The following is a 17089-nucleotide window of genomic DNA, read 5'->3' as shown; positions in this document are numbered from 1 at the left end:
ACCCTGCTTTCTCTGCCTCCTGCTAAAGCAACAGATGAGTGTAACATACACATCCGAGCAGGCGAGAGAAAAAAAGAAAGTCTTCCTACAGATTACTGCACAGTGAGGAACAGGAAAGAGGACATGCATCACACATTCTTCCAGTAAAAAAACTAAGCAGGAAAGAGAGAGACGCTGTGTGTGTGTGTGTGTGTATGGGATTTGGAAAGGGACTGTCCTCATCATGATGAGTGTGTGTCAGTTGGGTATGTGCAGCACGTGGATGGATGAAACACACAGGGGGACTGAGCCGCTCTGAAACATTCCTCTACCCAAAACAGTGAGAGCTGAACAAAACAGCAGTAATCCCATCCACCCTCCCACACCTCTCCCTCCAACCAACTCTCCTGTTTGTTGTAATGAAGTGCAACAGGAATAGCAGCAGTCCATTAGAATTGTGTGGTTGAGTAAAAGCAGCGGGTGGCATGATATGTAATAACAACAAAGCTGGTGCACACTCACAGTCATTCACAGCCTGTGCCGTTTGTTTAGAGTTTATACTAAACTCAGAACTCAACGTAACATGTAGATAGGAGAAGGAAAAAATAAAATCGTTGTCTACGTGTTTATAATTCACTTCTCTCCGTCTCTTTCTGTCCCTGTCACTGTCTTGGGCACGCACATGACCTCTGCCACTGTAGCTTGGAGGCAAAGTTAAAGCAACAATGGTGTCTAATGGCAATGTACGCTGCAGTGCCTCGCTGTGTGTTTGTTCCCTTTTTACAAGCCTACATCAAAGGGATAAACAGTCGGGCCTACCCACTGAGGTGCTGCACATAGGGGGGCTCATGAAGTAGGCTTTCATATTATTGGCCAGTGTTCTTGGATACATACCTCAGATTCCTTCAGTTTAATCTCTTATGTAATGGATATTCTCCTTTTCCATAGCCTGCAGCTCCCTGCTGCACCTCCACTGTGTTATCATAGCAAATAGGCTCACACTTAGATCATAATATATAAACATGTGGGGGATTGGAGGAATGAAACATTTCAGGCTATTAAAAGAAATCTCTATAAACATACAGTACAATAAGAGGCTGTTTTTGGTTCCAACATGAGAAGATGAGATATTTTATATTTTATAGTCAGAAGTCTGAAGGAGAAACACAAGCTGCTACCCCCTCTGGAGAAGCCGTATTATAAAACTACAGAAGCCTCTTAGTAATTTAACTATTAATGTGAAGTGAAGATGTGTGCTCTATAAAATATAGCTCCTCATACAGCACATTAAGTACATTTAGATGTTGTTACCTCTAGTTGGCCCCCACTAGTATGCTGAAGAGCTCATATGCAGCCCAATCATCTACTGTAAAGAAGCTTCTATTATTAACGTAAAGTCAGTGGGAAACTGGTTTGTTTTGTTTTTAAAAATAATAGCACTTCCTCTTTCTCGTCTGCTGTTACAACTCTGTCCATTTTCTGACACATTTGCCTTTTTAATCTCATTTATTGTGTCTTTCTGTTTCAGGATTATAATTTAACACAAGCATGAGTTTAGATGGCTCTCATGACCTGATGTTTCTGTTGTGGCGTTTACAGGAAGAACACTGAACTGAACAATGTGGGGCTGGGTTTGCCAGCCAAATTCTCAGCACCTCTAGTTGTCCCAAGATATTGTTCTGGGAGAGTCAAAATACAAACTAATGGTTTGTTGTGAACAGACTGATTTTCTACTTTACAAGTAATTTTTAATCTCGGTGACAGGCTGTCCCGGTCCATTGTTAGGGACAAAACAGCGATGCATCTACAACATTGACTGATTTTAAAAAAAGCCACTCCACTGGCACAAGAGGAAATTATAGTGTAGCTGCATGATTCATTACCTACTTAGGCATAATAACACTTCTTTGTACACTGGATGATGACACACATTACAGTATACCATTATGTCACACCATGTGTGTACCCATGCAGGGTATGCCTTCATTCACATGCAGACACACTCTCAACGCGATCAGTGGATAAATGGCTAAAGTTGAAGTAATTTCTACTGCTGTCACTCAGACTAAATTACTTTCCAAATATGGTCATCAGTTCACTTCCCATTCACTTTAATGCAGAAAAGGGACTGCAGAACAACAGAAAAACAAGTGAATCAATAGCTTTCTTAGACTGACTATCATGCCCCACATTTTTTCACATTTTAGTGAATGTCCCATGAAGCAGAAACACATGCAACAAATGATGATGTGTGAATGTGTGTTTTGTAGGTTTATTACAGGACTGGCAAGTGCCAGAGGGCATGAAAAAATAGAGTTAGGGGAAATATATTACAACATATAAATATGAGCTGTCAGCCCATGCAGTTTAGGGAGGAAGGGAGGGGTTATTGATCTGAACAGTACTCAATATGATAGAGAAGGCCACAAAGATGGACAGGTGGAGAGATGGGTATAATGAAAGAGAAAAGCATGTATCATTTTAGCTATGATGTTAACGGTGCTTTGCATGGCACATTAGCAGACTGGCTGCCAGAGGGCCATTAATGAGGGCTGCTTCCCAGCAAAGACAGTTGACAAATCACTAAAAAATAGATGGTGAGTCTGATATTGTATACAGTCAGTTGTCTTCGTAGCTCAGAGGGATGAACATGTGGACTCATCACATCAGATCTGATAGGAGAATTGTGTTATGACAAATTATTTTCATGTGTGAGGGAAAGGTAATATAAGAGCATACAGCAAGACACTGAACAAATGAGTGTTCATTTCATTTTGAGGATTAAATTCTGACTTTAGACCAAACGAAGGAAATCACATAAAAAGCCTGTACAGATTCCTAGTGATGACACTGACAACATTTCCCTTTATGCTTCCATGGTCATGTTATAAACCCCTGCATTCAAAGCTAACACAACCTTTTCTACATTGCATCTTTACTGCAGCACAGCCTCCCACACACTTAATGGTATTTGGGATGCACCCTGAGGTAAATCTGACATACATAAATGCAGGCTGCTAGAGAGAAAGAGGAAAACAAAAGAAAGATAAGGATGAAGTGACGCTAAGAACACACTTAAACAGGGCAGATAGTCAGCCAGAAAACAATATCTTTTAGAATATGTTTTTAATATAATATGACTTTTCTTTTCTTAGTTTGTGTCACATCGTCACTGAACTGGCTCTTATACATTTGAAATTGCATCTTAGTCATGCAAGAATAAATACACCTGTCTCAAATGTGGTCTAAAAAATCATCAAAAAAACTAAAATATATATAGAATATATTTTTATTGAAAGTGTTTTATTTTAGCAGTTTCAGTTAACATATACAATTGGTTTAGACAAATAAATCAAATTGGCTTGGCTTAGAGTTGCAATTGCATTTGAAAGACATTAAAGACTCACCAGAAATGCATCAACAGATTTTGTTGTGTCTTTTTCTTGTGTTTTTTTCTTCATGTCCTTGACCTGCTCTATGTCCCCACTGAGGCAGCATGCAGCTGTACCTGTGTCTGAGAGTTAAGGTTACAGATGACTTAGCTGCAGCTGTAGCAACAACAAAAACAACAACAACTTTACCATCTGTGGACCGAAAATATCTGTCTCCTTCTGCATAACTATCTATTCCTATACTCCTATCACTTGCTTTCTCTCTTTCCTTCACTTTTTTCTTCATATTCATCTAAAGAAGGAAAAGGAACATTATGAATATATATGTGCTACATGTGTATCGGTGTGTGTGAGTGTGTGTATGTTTGTTTGTGAGCATTGGGGGCTGCTGTTGACTCATGCATGCAGTGAGTTAGGACAAGGATCCCTCCCAGCAATGACACACACACACACACACACACACACACACACACACACACACACACACACACACACACACACACACACACACACACACACACACACACACACACACACACACACACACACACACAGTATATTTATGGAAAAGGCAAAGACAACCATACACACACAGAAAAGCATTAAAAAAGAAAGGACATATCTGATTCACAACAAAACAATAAATTGAGCTATAACTATCTTACACTCAATTGTTTGTGTGTATGCATATACGTTTGTGCGCACCATATAGCCACTCAAATCCAAAGACACATATGGAAATTTCAAATCAATTTCAAGTCAATTTTATAGCCCTAAATCATACATTTATCTTACAAGGCTCTGAGGTAAATGTGCATCATTTGCATAATTGGCAACATACTACATTCAACAGTCCTTCACAAACACTGTACATACAAGAAATTGCCAAAATAGAAAGTGAGTCCAAACTATTGATCAGAATGTCAGACAGCTAACATTTATTAAATTACAGCAGCAATTATTTTCATTATTTATCAATAGTTAATTATTTTGTCATTTGATTGAGTTTTCGTCTAGTCTATAAAATGTCAGAAAATAGAGAAAATGACCATCAAAATTTCCTAAAGCTTAAGGTAACAAATTTATCATCAATTGCTTGTTTTAGCCAACTAACAGTCCATAACAGCAAATCCTCTCAACTGAAATAGATTAATCAATCATCAGAAAAGTGGCTGCTTATGTTGCTTTTGACTGACTAATTGTTTCAGCTCTATATCCAGTTGCCTAAAGAGTTCTTGCTATTCTGTCCAACCCTTGTACTTTTCAGCTCTTTGGCAATGTTCAGCTACAACATATGGCTCATTTGCTGCAGTTTCCAGGCAATTTAAAATAAAATACTTTGTCACTGTAGGGGAATTATTTTGGTGCACTTGCCCTCAGACTAGTCAGACTGCATGATGTGTGACAATCCCTGAAGGTAGTTGGGGCACTCTGTGTGGTTATTCTCAGACACAACGGCATGAAGCCTTAAGGTTTTTGTTAGCTAACCTTCAACCCCGAGACCATTGAATATTTTTGATAAAGTCAATTGCACCTTTGACATAAAGCAGCCCTGTTGGCAAATGCAAGGGAAAATTGCTGTGACAGACGCAGTATGTCTTTTTAAGTCTCAGCTCGAGAACCTTCTATGTCATCAGCTTATAAGGCAGACATTCAGACATTATGGAAAAAGCAACAAAAATAGATGAAATTGAAGGTATGCTGCTGGATTGCTGTGGCCAGGCCTTGTGTTCAGCAGTCTGAGATATTTTTAAACTTACACCCTGGCCCACCCTCCACCTCGTCATCTGCCCTCCCACCCAACCCCCTGTCTCGTCTCTGCTGTGCAAACGATCTCCCCCATATTGTTTCTCTCTCCCACATGCAAGAGAGAAACAGAGAGAGAGAGAGAGAGAGAAGAGAGAGAGAGAGGACGAGGAGACCTGTAGCAACCCAGAGCTCCCAGTGTCCAAGCACGTTGAATTTTGGGCTGAATGTTGCATGATTTGCCGGCTTGGAATGTGAACACGAAGTGGAGCATTAAGATCATTCCTAGGGCATTCTCTCTTTCTCTGTTTCTCCCTCCTCCTCCTCCTCTTCTTCCCTTCATTCCTCTCCCCAAGCTCTCTCTCTCAGACTGGTCGGCACACAGCCAGTCAGCCGGTTATTAATTATGTCTTCTCCCCTTTTCACTATTTTCACCATCTCTATTTTTTTCACAGTTCATTCTCCTTTCCTTTTGCTCTACTAAACAGCCTTGCCCTGACATATTTCCAGGGCTCCCGTGCACTTCTCCTCCTATCTCCTATTCTCTCTTTCCCTCTCTTTTTCCCCTTCTCGGGGCTCTGTTTGTAAACGTGAAGAGGAGGAGAATGAGGGAACAAATTATGAAACACAGGAGTGCATTCCATACCTTGTTTAGAAAGAATTCTCCAACGGCGCAGAGGGGGAGAGGAGCCACTTCCCCCCTGCGATTCTACCCCCACTTTCAGCCCATATGGGTCTTTTTATGTCTGCAGTCTTTAGGGGTGTCTATGATTTTAGGTCTTACTGTATTAGGACTAGGTAGTTCTACTCGCTCCTACTAAGTTTCTACGTAATATAATTTGATTTTTTTTAGCAACAGATTGACTACAGTGATTACTTCAGTGACTTAGTCCTCATGATTCATTTTGGCTATTCCTCTGTATAGTTCTCCACAAAGAACACTCAGCCTTGCTAAGAAACTTTCCAAAACAGTGTGCAAAGCAAACAATAGAAAGTGAGTGATGTGGTGTGTAGTGTTGAAGAAACGCCTGAGATTTGACTACAGTGCAGATGAACTGAGCATGCTGCTTCTACTGTGTATGAACTGACCCTGAAAACATCTGTCTGTTGTGTCTGTGAAAGGTTACCTTGTTCTAAATCAAATGTACTGTCCAAACATCATATGTAACCCTGTAAAAAATAATGAAGGTTATGATATTGTAACCCTTCTCCTATAAGGACAGGTTTCACCATATACTGGATTGTATGGGTAATATTCTCCTCCAATCACATGCGCGCAATCACCACTGATATTTGTATGTACGTAGCCAGCCAATCAGGATGTGCTATTGAATATGTGTGTCTCAAACTGTATATAAGACAGTGCTTTGCTGCTGCACTCATCCTGAAACCATTTCAGTGGACAGTGTAGGAGCGGCAGGATCTGTGGGTAGAGGGCTCTGCCTGTACTTAGAGAACATTCTAACTCACAGCCTGATGAATGTTCATCCTCTTGCAACATGTCATCTGACTGCCTCACTGAGTCCGACCAGCTATAAGTTAGTTGCTGCTAACCCTAAGACTCCTACTACTTTATAATCCAAGCTGCCTCAGCGGAGCAGTAGGGGTTCCAACCCAGCCCAGTTAACATAAAAGTGGGTGTAACCATTGCCTAACCTCACAGGGGTAAAAAAATCATACAACAAACACCAATAAAGGGCTGTGCCTGTGTGAGATAGAACTCCTGAAATAGAAGTGTGCAATATTGTTGTTGTGTTCACTTATGACCTGAATTTCCCCTGTTGTTCTTCTCTCTTCACTCTGTAATCAGGTGCTATTGTAAAAGTTCATGGTTCATCAGTTCTTGAGTATAAGTGCTACTAAATCATAATGAGTTCTTGGTAAATTAAGATTATTTTCAAACTAAAAACAAAGCCGACCTAGGCATTGCTTAAAACTTCTTTGCTCTGTTCAACCCAGCAGAAAACTTGTGTCTTGTGGAAGAATATAACAATCACAAGAAAAGTTCCTACTGGGAAAGATTTCCATGAGGTCCCTGCAGTAATTAGTAAATTTTTTCTTTGGTCTGCCTGCACTGATATTGTTAGCTAACCAGACATCAAGCTGTTTTCCTCTTCTTTGTCAGCAGATGAGACTGATTGTCTGTTGTCAGCAGGTGTCATTGATTGATTACTGTAGACACACAGCTCTTAGTTCAGAGATAGCCTGCAGCTAGTCAATTGTGGCCAAAACTTTGGTTTTAAAATCAGTCTTTTGGGTTGGGTCGTGGGGGCAGCAGCCTAAGCAGGGAAGCCCAGACTTCCCTGTCCCCAGCCATTTTGTCCAGCTCTTCCCGGGGGACCCCGAGGCGTTCCCAGGCCAGCCGAGAGACACAGTCTCTCCAGCGTGTCCTGGGTCTTCACCGGGGTCTCCTACCGGTGGGACGTGCCCTAAACAACTCACCAAAGAGGCGTCCGGGAGGCATCCTAACTAGATGCCCGAGCCACCTCATCTGGCTCCTCTCAACGCGGAGGAGCAGCAGGTCTACTCCGAGCTCCTCCCAGATGACCAAGCTTCTCACCCTCTCTCTCTCTAAGGGAGAGCCCAGCCACCCTACAGAGGAAGCTCATTTTGGCCGCTTGTACCCGCGATCTTGTTCTTTCGGTCACTACCCGAAGCTCATGACCATAGGTGAGGGTAGGAACGAAGATCGACTGGTAAATCGAGAGCCTTGCCTTTCGGCTCAGCTCCCTCTTCACCACGAAGGATCTGTGCAGGGTCCGCATTACTGCAGACGCCTGCCAGATCCGCCTGTCGATCTCCCGCTCCATCCTTCCCTCACTCGGGAACAAGATCCCGAGGTACTTGAACTCCTCCACTTGGGGCAGGATCTCATCCTGGACCCTTTTATCCGGCTGAGGACCATGGACTCGGAGGTGCTGATTCTCATCCCGGCCTCCTCACACTCTGCGGCGAACCGATCCAGTGAGAGTTGGCGGTCACGGTCTGATGAAGCCAACAGGACAACATCATCTGCAAAAAGCAGTGACCGAATCCTGAGGTCACCAAACCAGACCCCCTCAACGCCCTGGCTGCGCCTAGAAATCCTGTCCATAAAAATTAAGAACAGAATCGGTGACAAAGGCAGCCTTGGCAGAGTCCAACCCCCACTGGAAATGAGTCCAACTTACTGCTGGCAATGCGGACCAAACTCTGACACCGGTTGTACAGGGAACGGACGGCCTGTATCAGGGGGTCCGATACCCCGTACTCCCGGAAAACCCCCACAGGACTCCCCGAGGGACACAGTCGAATGCCTTCTTCAAGTCCACAAAACACATGTGGACTGGTTGGGCAAACTTCCATGCACCCTCAAGGATCCTGCCGAGGGTGTAGAGCTGGTCCACAGTTCCACGACCCGGACGAAAACCACATTGCTCCTCCTGAATCCGAGGTTCGACTATTCGACAGACCCTCCTCTCCAGTACCCCCAAATAGACCTTACCAGGGAGGCTGAGGAGTGTGATCCCCCTATAGTGGGAACACACCCTCCGGTCCCCCTTCTTAAAAAGAGGGACCACCACCCCAGTCTGCCAATCCAGAGGCACTGCCCCCGATGTCCACGCGATGTTGCAGAGTCGTGTCAACCATGACAGCCCCACAACATCCAGGTCCTTGAGGAACTCCGGGCGGATCTCATACACCCCCGGAGACCTGCCACTGAGGCGCTTTTTGACCACCTCGGTGACCTCAGCCCCAGAGATAGGAGAGACCACACCAGGGTCCCCAGACCCTGCTTCCTTACCGGAAGGCGTGTCGGTGGGATTGAGGAGGTCTTCGAAGTATTCCTACCACCAATCCACAACGTCCCGAGTCGAGGTCAGCAGCGCACCGTCCCCACCATACACAGTGTTGACGGTGCACTTCTTCCCCCTCCTGAGACGCCGGATGGTGGTCCAGAACCTCTTTGAAGCCATCCGGAAGTCGTTCTCCATGGCCTCACCCGAACTCCTCCCATGTCCGGGTTTTTGCCTCAGCGACCGCCACAGCTGCACTCTGCTTTGCCTGTCGGTACCTGCCTGCTGCCTCCGGAGTCCCACAGGCCAAAAAGGCCCTATAGGGCTCCTTCTTCAGCTTGACGGCATCCCTCACCGCCGGTGTCCACCAGCGGGTTCGGGTATTGCCGCCACGACAGGCACCGACCACCTTACGGCCACAGCACCGGTCGGCCGCCTTGACAATGGAGGCACGGACATGGCCCACTCGGACTCAATGTCCCCCGCCTCCCCAGTACATGGTCAAAGCTCTCCTGGAGGTGGGAGTTGAAGCTCTCTGACAAGTGACTCTGCCAGACATTCCCAGCAGACCCTCACAATGCGTTTGGGTCTGCCAGGTCTGACCGGCATCCTCCCCCACCATCGGAGCCAACTCACCACCAGGTGGTGATCAGCTGACAGCTCCGCCCCTCTCTTCACCCGAGTGTCCAAGACATGCGGCCGCAAGTCCGACGACATGACTACAAAGTCAATCATCGAACTGTGGCCTTGGGTGTCCTGGTGCTTGTTATCTGTGACGAGCACAGAAGTCGAATAACAAAACACCACTTGGGTTCAGATCGGGGGGGTCGTTCCTCCCAATCACACCCTTCCAGATCTCACTGTTGCTGCGAACGTGAGCATTGAAGTCCCACAGCAGGACGAGGGAATCCCCAGAGGGAGCACTTTCCAGCACCCCCTCTAAGGAGTCCAAAAAGGGTGGATACTCTGAACTGCTGTTTGGACCATAGGCACAAACAACAGTCAGGATCCGTCCCCCCACCCGAAGGCGGAGGGAGGTTACCCTCTCATCCAACGGGGTAAACTCCAACATACAGGCACCAAGCCCGGGGGCAATAAGTATCGCCACCCCTGCCCGGCGCCTCTCACCAGTGGCAACTCCAGAGTGGAACCCCTCTCGAGAAGACTGGTTCCGGAGCCCTTGCTATGCGTCGAGGTGAGACCGACTATATCCAGCCGGAACTTCTCAGCCTCGCGCACCAGCTCAGGCTCCTTCCCTACCAGAGAGGTGACATTCCACGTCCCTAGAGCTAGCTTCTGCAGCCGAGGACCGGACCGCCAAGGTCCCCGCCTTCAGCTGCCGCCCAGCTCGCACTGCACCCGACCCCTTTGGCCCCTCCTACGGGTGGTGAGCCCACGTGAAGGGGGTCCCACGTTGCCTTTTCGGGCTGTTCCTGGCTGGGCCCCATGGGCGCAGGCCCGGCCACCAGACGCTTGCCAGAATCAGCAGTGCTCACTTACTGCCATACTGCCATGGACAGCTTTTGTGCCTGACTCTGCTCAATAGTGATCAATACTATTTACCCCGAGCACAACATGGGCACAATTGAGGTTATGATTGGTGAGACCAGTACAGCAGGTAGACATTATTCACACACACTTTTAGAAGTCATGCACATGTTCTGTCTGCCTGTGGAGGATTTTAAGAAATAAATGAATCGTGATTTGTGAAACTGAAACTTTCCATCTCCATATTCTTCTATTTGTTAATATCTCAGTAAAAAGGCAGACGCTGCCAGGAACTTGGCGAGTCTCTCTCTGAAATTGTTCTAGAGGAATGTCTGGAGTTTTCAGGCCTACTAACCACAAGCATGGTTCCAGTCTCACACTGCCAGGAGCCTGCAGCAGCAGCTGAAGAAAAAAAAAGTGTCTGTGGTGTGATCGCTGCTGGCTGCCTATGCTGCTGCATCCTTTATTTGTGACAAAGTATGATCCAATTCAGACGTAAAGTAGCTGCTGGAAGCATGGTTGAAATGTTAGTGGAGAAACTGTGATGTAAATGCACAACCTTTGCCACTTGAAATGCATCTCTATACCTGTGCTGACCCAATTTTAACAGTCAGTGGCACTAGTGGTGGTTTAGATCTATCTATCACTCAAGGCCATTTCATAAGCCCTCATCAAGAGAAGTGTCTGAATCGCTTTTCCGCATTGGTCCATAGAAAGAGGGATTAATGCCAGTGTCATCTTTTCAGACCAATTTGTCTGTGACTGACATTGCTTTGATGCTTTACACTGATGAAAAATATGCCACAGAGTCTGGCTGTGAGTGCTGATGGTAGGAGCCCGACCCAGATGGCTTGTTTGTGTGTCACTAGACTATTGCCTACCATGTATTTCCTTTTGTGTTCCTGGAATCATGGCAGTGTGTGCATGTGTGTGTCTGCATAAACTAGGTCACTAGGAGGACAGGAAATCTCTGTTCACTTGTCTGTCTGACTACAACGTGTCGCTCCAGGAGTTATTGCACAAACACACTCACATATACACAAGGAGGACAACAGCTGTGCTGTAACATACATGTTCATGTTTCTATGCATACAATTTAGAATTAGCACACGTAATGCTCATATGCACCTAAGTAAATCTGAAAGGCAGCTTGTTCTATAATCGCCCTCCTTCCCTTCCTCTTTTCACCGTCTCCTCCTCAACTCTCAAGATTTTAGATTTAATCTGGCTGGTATTTGTATGCCTTTCTCCTGCTTAACCTTCATGTGATGCTTACTTAAATCATGAATAATCCCTGCCCTCCCTATCAGCCCATCTCTTAGCCTCTACCTCTTTCCACTTTTCATTAAAATACATGTTCATATTCAGTGGTGTGAAAGACGTGCCAACTTGATAATTTCAGAAGATTTCTGACGTTGTGGGGAGACAGTTGCTTAAGTCGTGCTATTAAACTGATCTCTTGAAACTTCCACAAGAGAAGAGAAGAGAAGAGAAGAGAAGAGAAGAGAAGAGAAGAGAAGAGAAGAGAAGAGAAGAGAAGAGAAGAGAAGAGAAGAGAAGAGAAGAGAAGAGAAGAGAACAGAAGAGAAGAGAAGAGAAGAGAAGAGAAGAGAAGAGAAGAGAAGAGAAGAGAAGAGAAGAGAAGAGAAGAGAAGATACATTTTCCAAGTACTTTTTCTTTCCACCCATGTCACTGTCTTCTCTGCTGGCTGGTTTTGCATGTCTAACTTGTGCTGGTCTCAGCAGCTTTGGGGCAGAACAGGGCATTGCATCAGAGGAGGGAGCTGTGTGTTGTGAACCCAGGGCAGGATCCAGCCAAAGTCTTAAAAAAGCACTGCAGTGCAGACAGTTGCATAGGGGTAGAAAGGGTTAAAGTACAAAAGAGGGTGGCAAGAGAGTAAGAAGGGGAGGGACAATTTGGTAGTGGAAGATAAAGAGGAATGAAAGAGGGAGGACCGGAAAAAGGAGAGAGAACAGCCAAGTGCCAGTATTTATTAATCAGAAGCTACACAAACAAAATACTCATAAATCAGCCTGGGGCCAAAAGGATGAAGTAAAATGAAAAAAATAAAAGAGACAGAGATGGGAGACAAAAAAGTAAAGAGTTCGAATAGGTCCAAAAATGGTCTTTTCAATGATGATCAGAGCTGACAAGTATGAAATGGTAAAAATCCATGTCATATGTTTCTGTAAAAGTTCATCAGAGGACAGTTAGAGGATTTCCGGTCATATGGTTCAGGTACTAAGTGCCTCACTGTCTCCCTGGTCTTTTAGTCTGCAAATCTGAGTGCCTGAGTGCAGCCCAGGTCCTGCTAGCTGATGGGAAGAGTGTCCATTTCCTCTGAGTGGGTGAAATGTAATATAGAGGTAGAGCCTGGGCTGAAGAGCATAAGGTGGCGAGGGCAATGAAAAAGAGAGAGAAAATGGAGAGGATAAGCATGGTGTTGTGTTGAGAGTTGTTGTAATGATGCAAGTGGGCATCCGGTGCCTTTGTGTTGACCACCACACTCTCAGACCTCTAGAGTTGTGACATTGTGTTGTGTCATTGATTGGCAGCTCTAAGAGTCTCTTAGACTCAGCTGGATGTGTGACATGTTTGGTATTGTGGTGACCACAGCAGGCTGCCTGTCTCCGATGTGCTGTGTGTTGTTCGCTTTGACAGTTAGATGACACTGTCAACCACACATGTGGACAGATACCCTGGAAAAAACAGGCCATTTGTATGTATGTGCAAATGTGTGGGCACCTGCATGTCTATCTGTATGTGTGTATTGGTGGAGTCAAGTCATACCTAAATTGCCTATGTGGTCCCGAGAGGCCGAAGGATTGACAGAGGGCTCCAGCTTGTAGCTGTGAACAAGTTTGCTCCATTAGAGGCAATGCTTTTAGCCTGATTTGTCGGTTCAGCAGCACTCACTTTTCAACTGATCAATAAAGGGAAGTTGGACCAAAACTTCTTCAGGGGGGAACACTTACAGCACATCCATCTACATCATCCACCCACTAACTAAAGGCTGATTTGCCCTTATTTTCTCTCCAGTTTTCTGTTTCATAAATTTCCAGGAAATGTACCTTTTGATTCAATCATATCTAAATCAAACCTTTGTGACTTTCATGAGAATATTGCATCGGATGTTTTCCCTTTTCACATGACTGGTGAAGCTGGGTCACAGATAGTAACTGGATAATTCAATTAATCTTCAATTAAGTTTAAAACTTTGGTGAGAACACAGGGTTCATGAAAATGGTGGACATCTAATGATTAGACTAGACATGGAGTCAAAAGTTTTCGTGAGCAAACAACTAGAAGAAACAGTCAGGACCTACTTTGCTGCAGACACCCACTCAGCTTCAAAGTTACAAAGTTCTTCCTGATTTCCATGTTGTAGGTGTATATTGTATCAACTCTTCTCATCTTGCAGTGTGTGGGGGGAGCAGAGGCATGCTACTCTGATGGGCTCATCATCTCCCTTTGTGTTTTACAGTTTCCCCACTGTTACTGTGAAGACAGAAAAAGCTGTTATAGATGTACGTGTAATGGCTTGTCTAAGGTTTCAAAACAATACTGAAATTAAACTTTTCAGGGTCAACAGGGAAACTGACCTATATACACAATGATCAGTAGTGAAACTGCAGAGTTGCCATGGTGACAGATGCAGACATAACGATCCTCATTATGAAGCCAGTAAATTATGTACACTCTGCACGTTGTAAATCTGTACGTTTGACAGAGCTACTGTGTCATTCTGACATTATGCTTCAAATCATGAAGCCGCACTGCTGCTTGCTTTTAATTGATTCCAGGCACTGAGAAGGTGTCAGCCTTCCCCTTGATGCCCCCACCCCCTTTTTTTCGATTAAACTATCTCTGCTGATGTCTGGAGATGGTTAGAAACTGTGTTACTAGCTGTGTCTCTGCACTGTTACCCCTAAACCCTGGCTGGACTAAACCTGAGCAGGGATCACTGGGAAACACAAGCCTCTGGGCCTGGCTCTTGTTAGAGGTCAGAGCAGCCAGAGTTGAGGGGCACACATATCACATGTTGTCAGCATCATTTTCACATCCTCTCCCTTCTCTCCCTCAGAGAAGGTATATGCTCTGCCTCTGTCTTTTTACAGCACCAACCATAGATACAGTGGCTTTCAGATGCTTTTGATATTCTGTTGTCTTCTGCAGATAAGATATTTCACAAAGAGGAAAGGCTTGAACCCAGACTTTCTTTTTTTTTTTTTTTTACGCCGTCTCACTGTTTGTGAGACAAGTGTTTGTACAAAGTGTCTGTCTATTCCCCTGCAGGGTTTAGCCTCTCTACCCTCTGCTCAACCCCCATCCTGCAAGGCACAGATCTCCTTACACTCTCCAGTCTTTCATGTAGATAAGTATGGGAGTGGCAAAGGAGAGGATGGGAAAATTGGCCACCCTGGGATCACAGACACATACATACAGGCGTGATGCCTTTAAAATGTATGCTGAGACAAGATGGGGAAAGATTACAGAGGAAATGCATGTCTCTGTGGTGGAAATACACAAACAAACAAGGTTTTTTTGTCAGCAACTAGAATCCACAAATGTTGTATTTGATCTAAGTGTGTGTGTGCTGGCAGTGGTGGTTTTGCTCTGAGGTTAGCCATTTCTGAAAATGCTGTGACTGAGGTTGTGCAGCAAAGAGTAGAGGACATTTTTACACAGCTCATTCTTATTGACCGCTACAGTGGTTGCTATTGTATTTCTGGGGGAAAGTAACTTCATGAATTAGGTGTGGAAAAGCTTTGAAGTTGGGACACTCACAAAATGGGCCACGCTGTGTCAGTTTGGCTCCTGCAGTCTGAGTTGTACCGCAGAGTGTTATGATAAGATCTTTCTCTGTGGCTCACATAAGGGACACTGAAATGGGGTCAGTGTTGTCTTCTTACAAACAAATGCATGACCAATTCACAAACTCAGAAGAAAAGAAATGGGGAGTGTATTTTCTTGGAAACTAAAGATGAATCATTTAATTATTCCACTGACTTTGAATTATTATTAAATCGCTTCTGTATTCGAACAATAGCAAGCTGTGGCAATGAGTCGTGGCAAGAAAGAGTATTTCTCCATCTGCGGGAAAGTGAAGATCAAGGGTCAGAGGTCAGGTTGAGGGCAAGAAGATGGATGTGAAGCATGACTGAACTGTGTGATAAAACACTCCAGACACACAGCACACAGAGGAAGAGCTATCTCAGGAAGGCAGGAGGAAGGGCGGTAGGGTTTGGCGGATGAGACGGGATGGGAATGGGGGACAAGACAGAAAAAACAAACAGTCCCAAGCAAGGATCTTCCCTTCTACAAAGGATTAAAGTGGATGTCCGGTCCAAGCTCAACCCGCCCCCGGCTTACTTCCCATGTCCTCCTGACATCACTGTGCAGCAGCAGACCTACAGCTACTGGTTTTTGGACTATTTTACACATCAAATGTTGACCATCCTGACTTCTTGCTGTCTGCCTTGCATCAGAGTGTGTGCTGGTTATGCAATTTGATGCACAGCTCAGATATAAAAACGGTTAGCTTGACAAACAGAGCAGTGTCTTTTATGGTGTGGATCACAGCTGAACAGCTGTGTTTGAAGAGGCAGGCTATTTATATATCCACTCTTTGTTTTGATTTCTCTCTTTGCTTCTGCTCTCTTGTTGTATACTTGGTGGTCTCCTGTCTCCAGTCCTCAATCACCTCTCATGGACCTGCACCACTGTGCTCGTTTATTGGATAATTGAGTGTCCTCAGTTTGCAACATTGTTTTTGTCTGTAGATTAATTGATTAATTGACTATAGAGGTCTGAACATGGAGAGTCAGGTTGTACTCTGCCCTGTCATACATTAAACCCTTATTTGTCTACTTCAACATTACTTTACCAATAACACTCTGCTCTCTATTTTTCTGTTTCTTCTCTAAAGACTCATATTCGGCAGCAGGCAGCGAGGGCAGCATCTCCACCTCTGTGGCATCGCTGCCCCCACAAGCATCAGGCAGCTCGGCCCCCAGCTCCCCCGGCTCCAGACGCTCCGTGAGCACCCTGAAGAAGTGGCTCACGAACCCTGTCCGCAAACTCAGTTCCGGAGCCACTGCCAAAGGGGAGCGTCAGGTTCGCAAACTTGAGGGAAAGCCCCCACCTCTTCCGTCTCACAGCCACAGCCAGGATCTGAGCAGCCTGCCAAGGCCTGACGAGCCCCTCACCATCCTGCCAGTCACCCATAGAGAACTGGTGAGCAGTATAAAAGTTGAAGTTGTAATGAAGATGTACTATTTGTCCTGGTAACATGAACAAGTCAAACCAGGCTTTGCCTGCTGGATTTGTGGTTCGAGGTACTTCTTATATGTTTGAGATAAACCACCTCATAAGTAAACTAATCACCTGGAATTATTCCCACACTGTTTTATCACAAGGCCTTTGTATGAACTGATTCTAAGGTAAACAGTCGGAGCTCAAAAGCAAAGTCAACATCCTGACATGGCATGTTTACACTATAGCTCACAAACATCAGTGAAGACAGAGGTTTGATGCAATGTTAATCCACAGAGGACTCATTATCATGGCAGGTGACAGATAAAGTTCTCCTGGCTCAGCCTGCAGGAACTCACACCGTCAGTGTTCTCTGACTCATGTGCTCTTCTTTGGTTTTGTGCAGCCACCTGTGTATCTGTGTGTGCCCAAATGTACCAGTATGTTATGGA

The 17089-nt window shown here is 45.0% G+C and overlaps 1 protein-coding gene across 1 annotated transcript in view; it reads left to right on the top strand.

The window, feature by feature from the left end:
• The window catches only part of arhgef25a (Rho guanine nucleotide exchange factor (GEF) 25a), a 44045-nt gene that overhangs the window by 11507 nt on the left and 15449 nt on the right, over positions 1-17089 (top strand). The window contains exon 3 of the mRNA XM_062427639.1: positions 16312-16619. Coding sequence (XP_062283623.1) covers positions 16312-16619 — 308 coding nt within the window. The remainder of the gene's footprint in view (positions 1-16311; positions 16620-17089) is intronic.

Source organism: Scomber scombrus, chromosome 10 (assembly GCF_963691925.1).
Source record: "Scomber scombrus chromosome 10, fScoSco1.1, whole genome shotgun sequence".
Classification (NCBI taxonomy): domain Eukaryota; kingdom Metazoa; phylum Chordata; class Actinopteri; order Scombriformes; family Scombridae; genus Scomber; species Scomber scombrus.
Note: the sequence above shows the minus strand (reverse complement) of the source record. Positions and strands in the feature narration are given on the sequence as shown.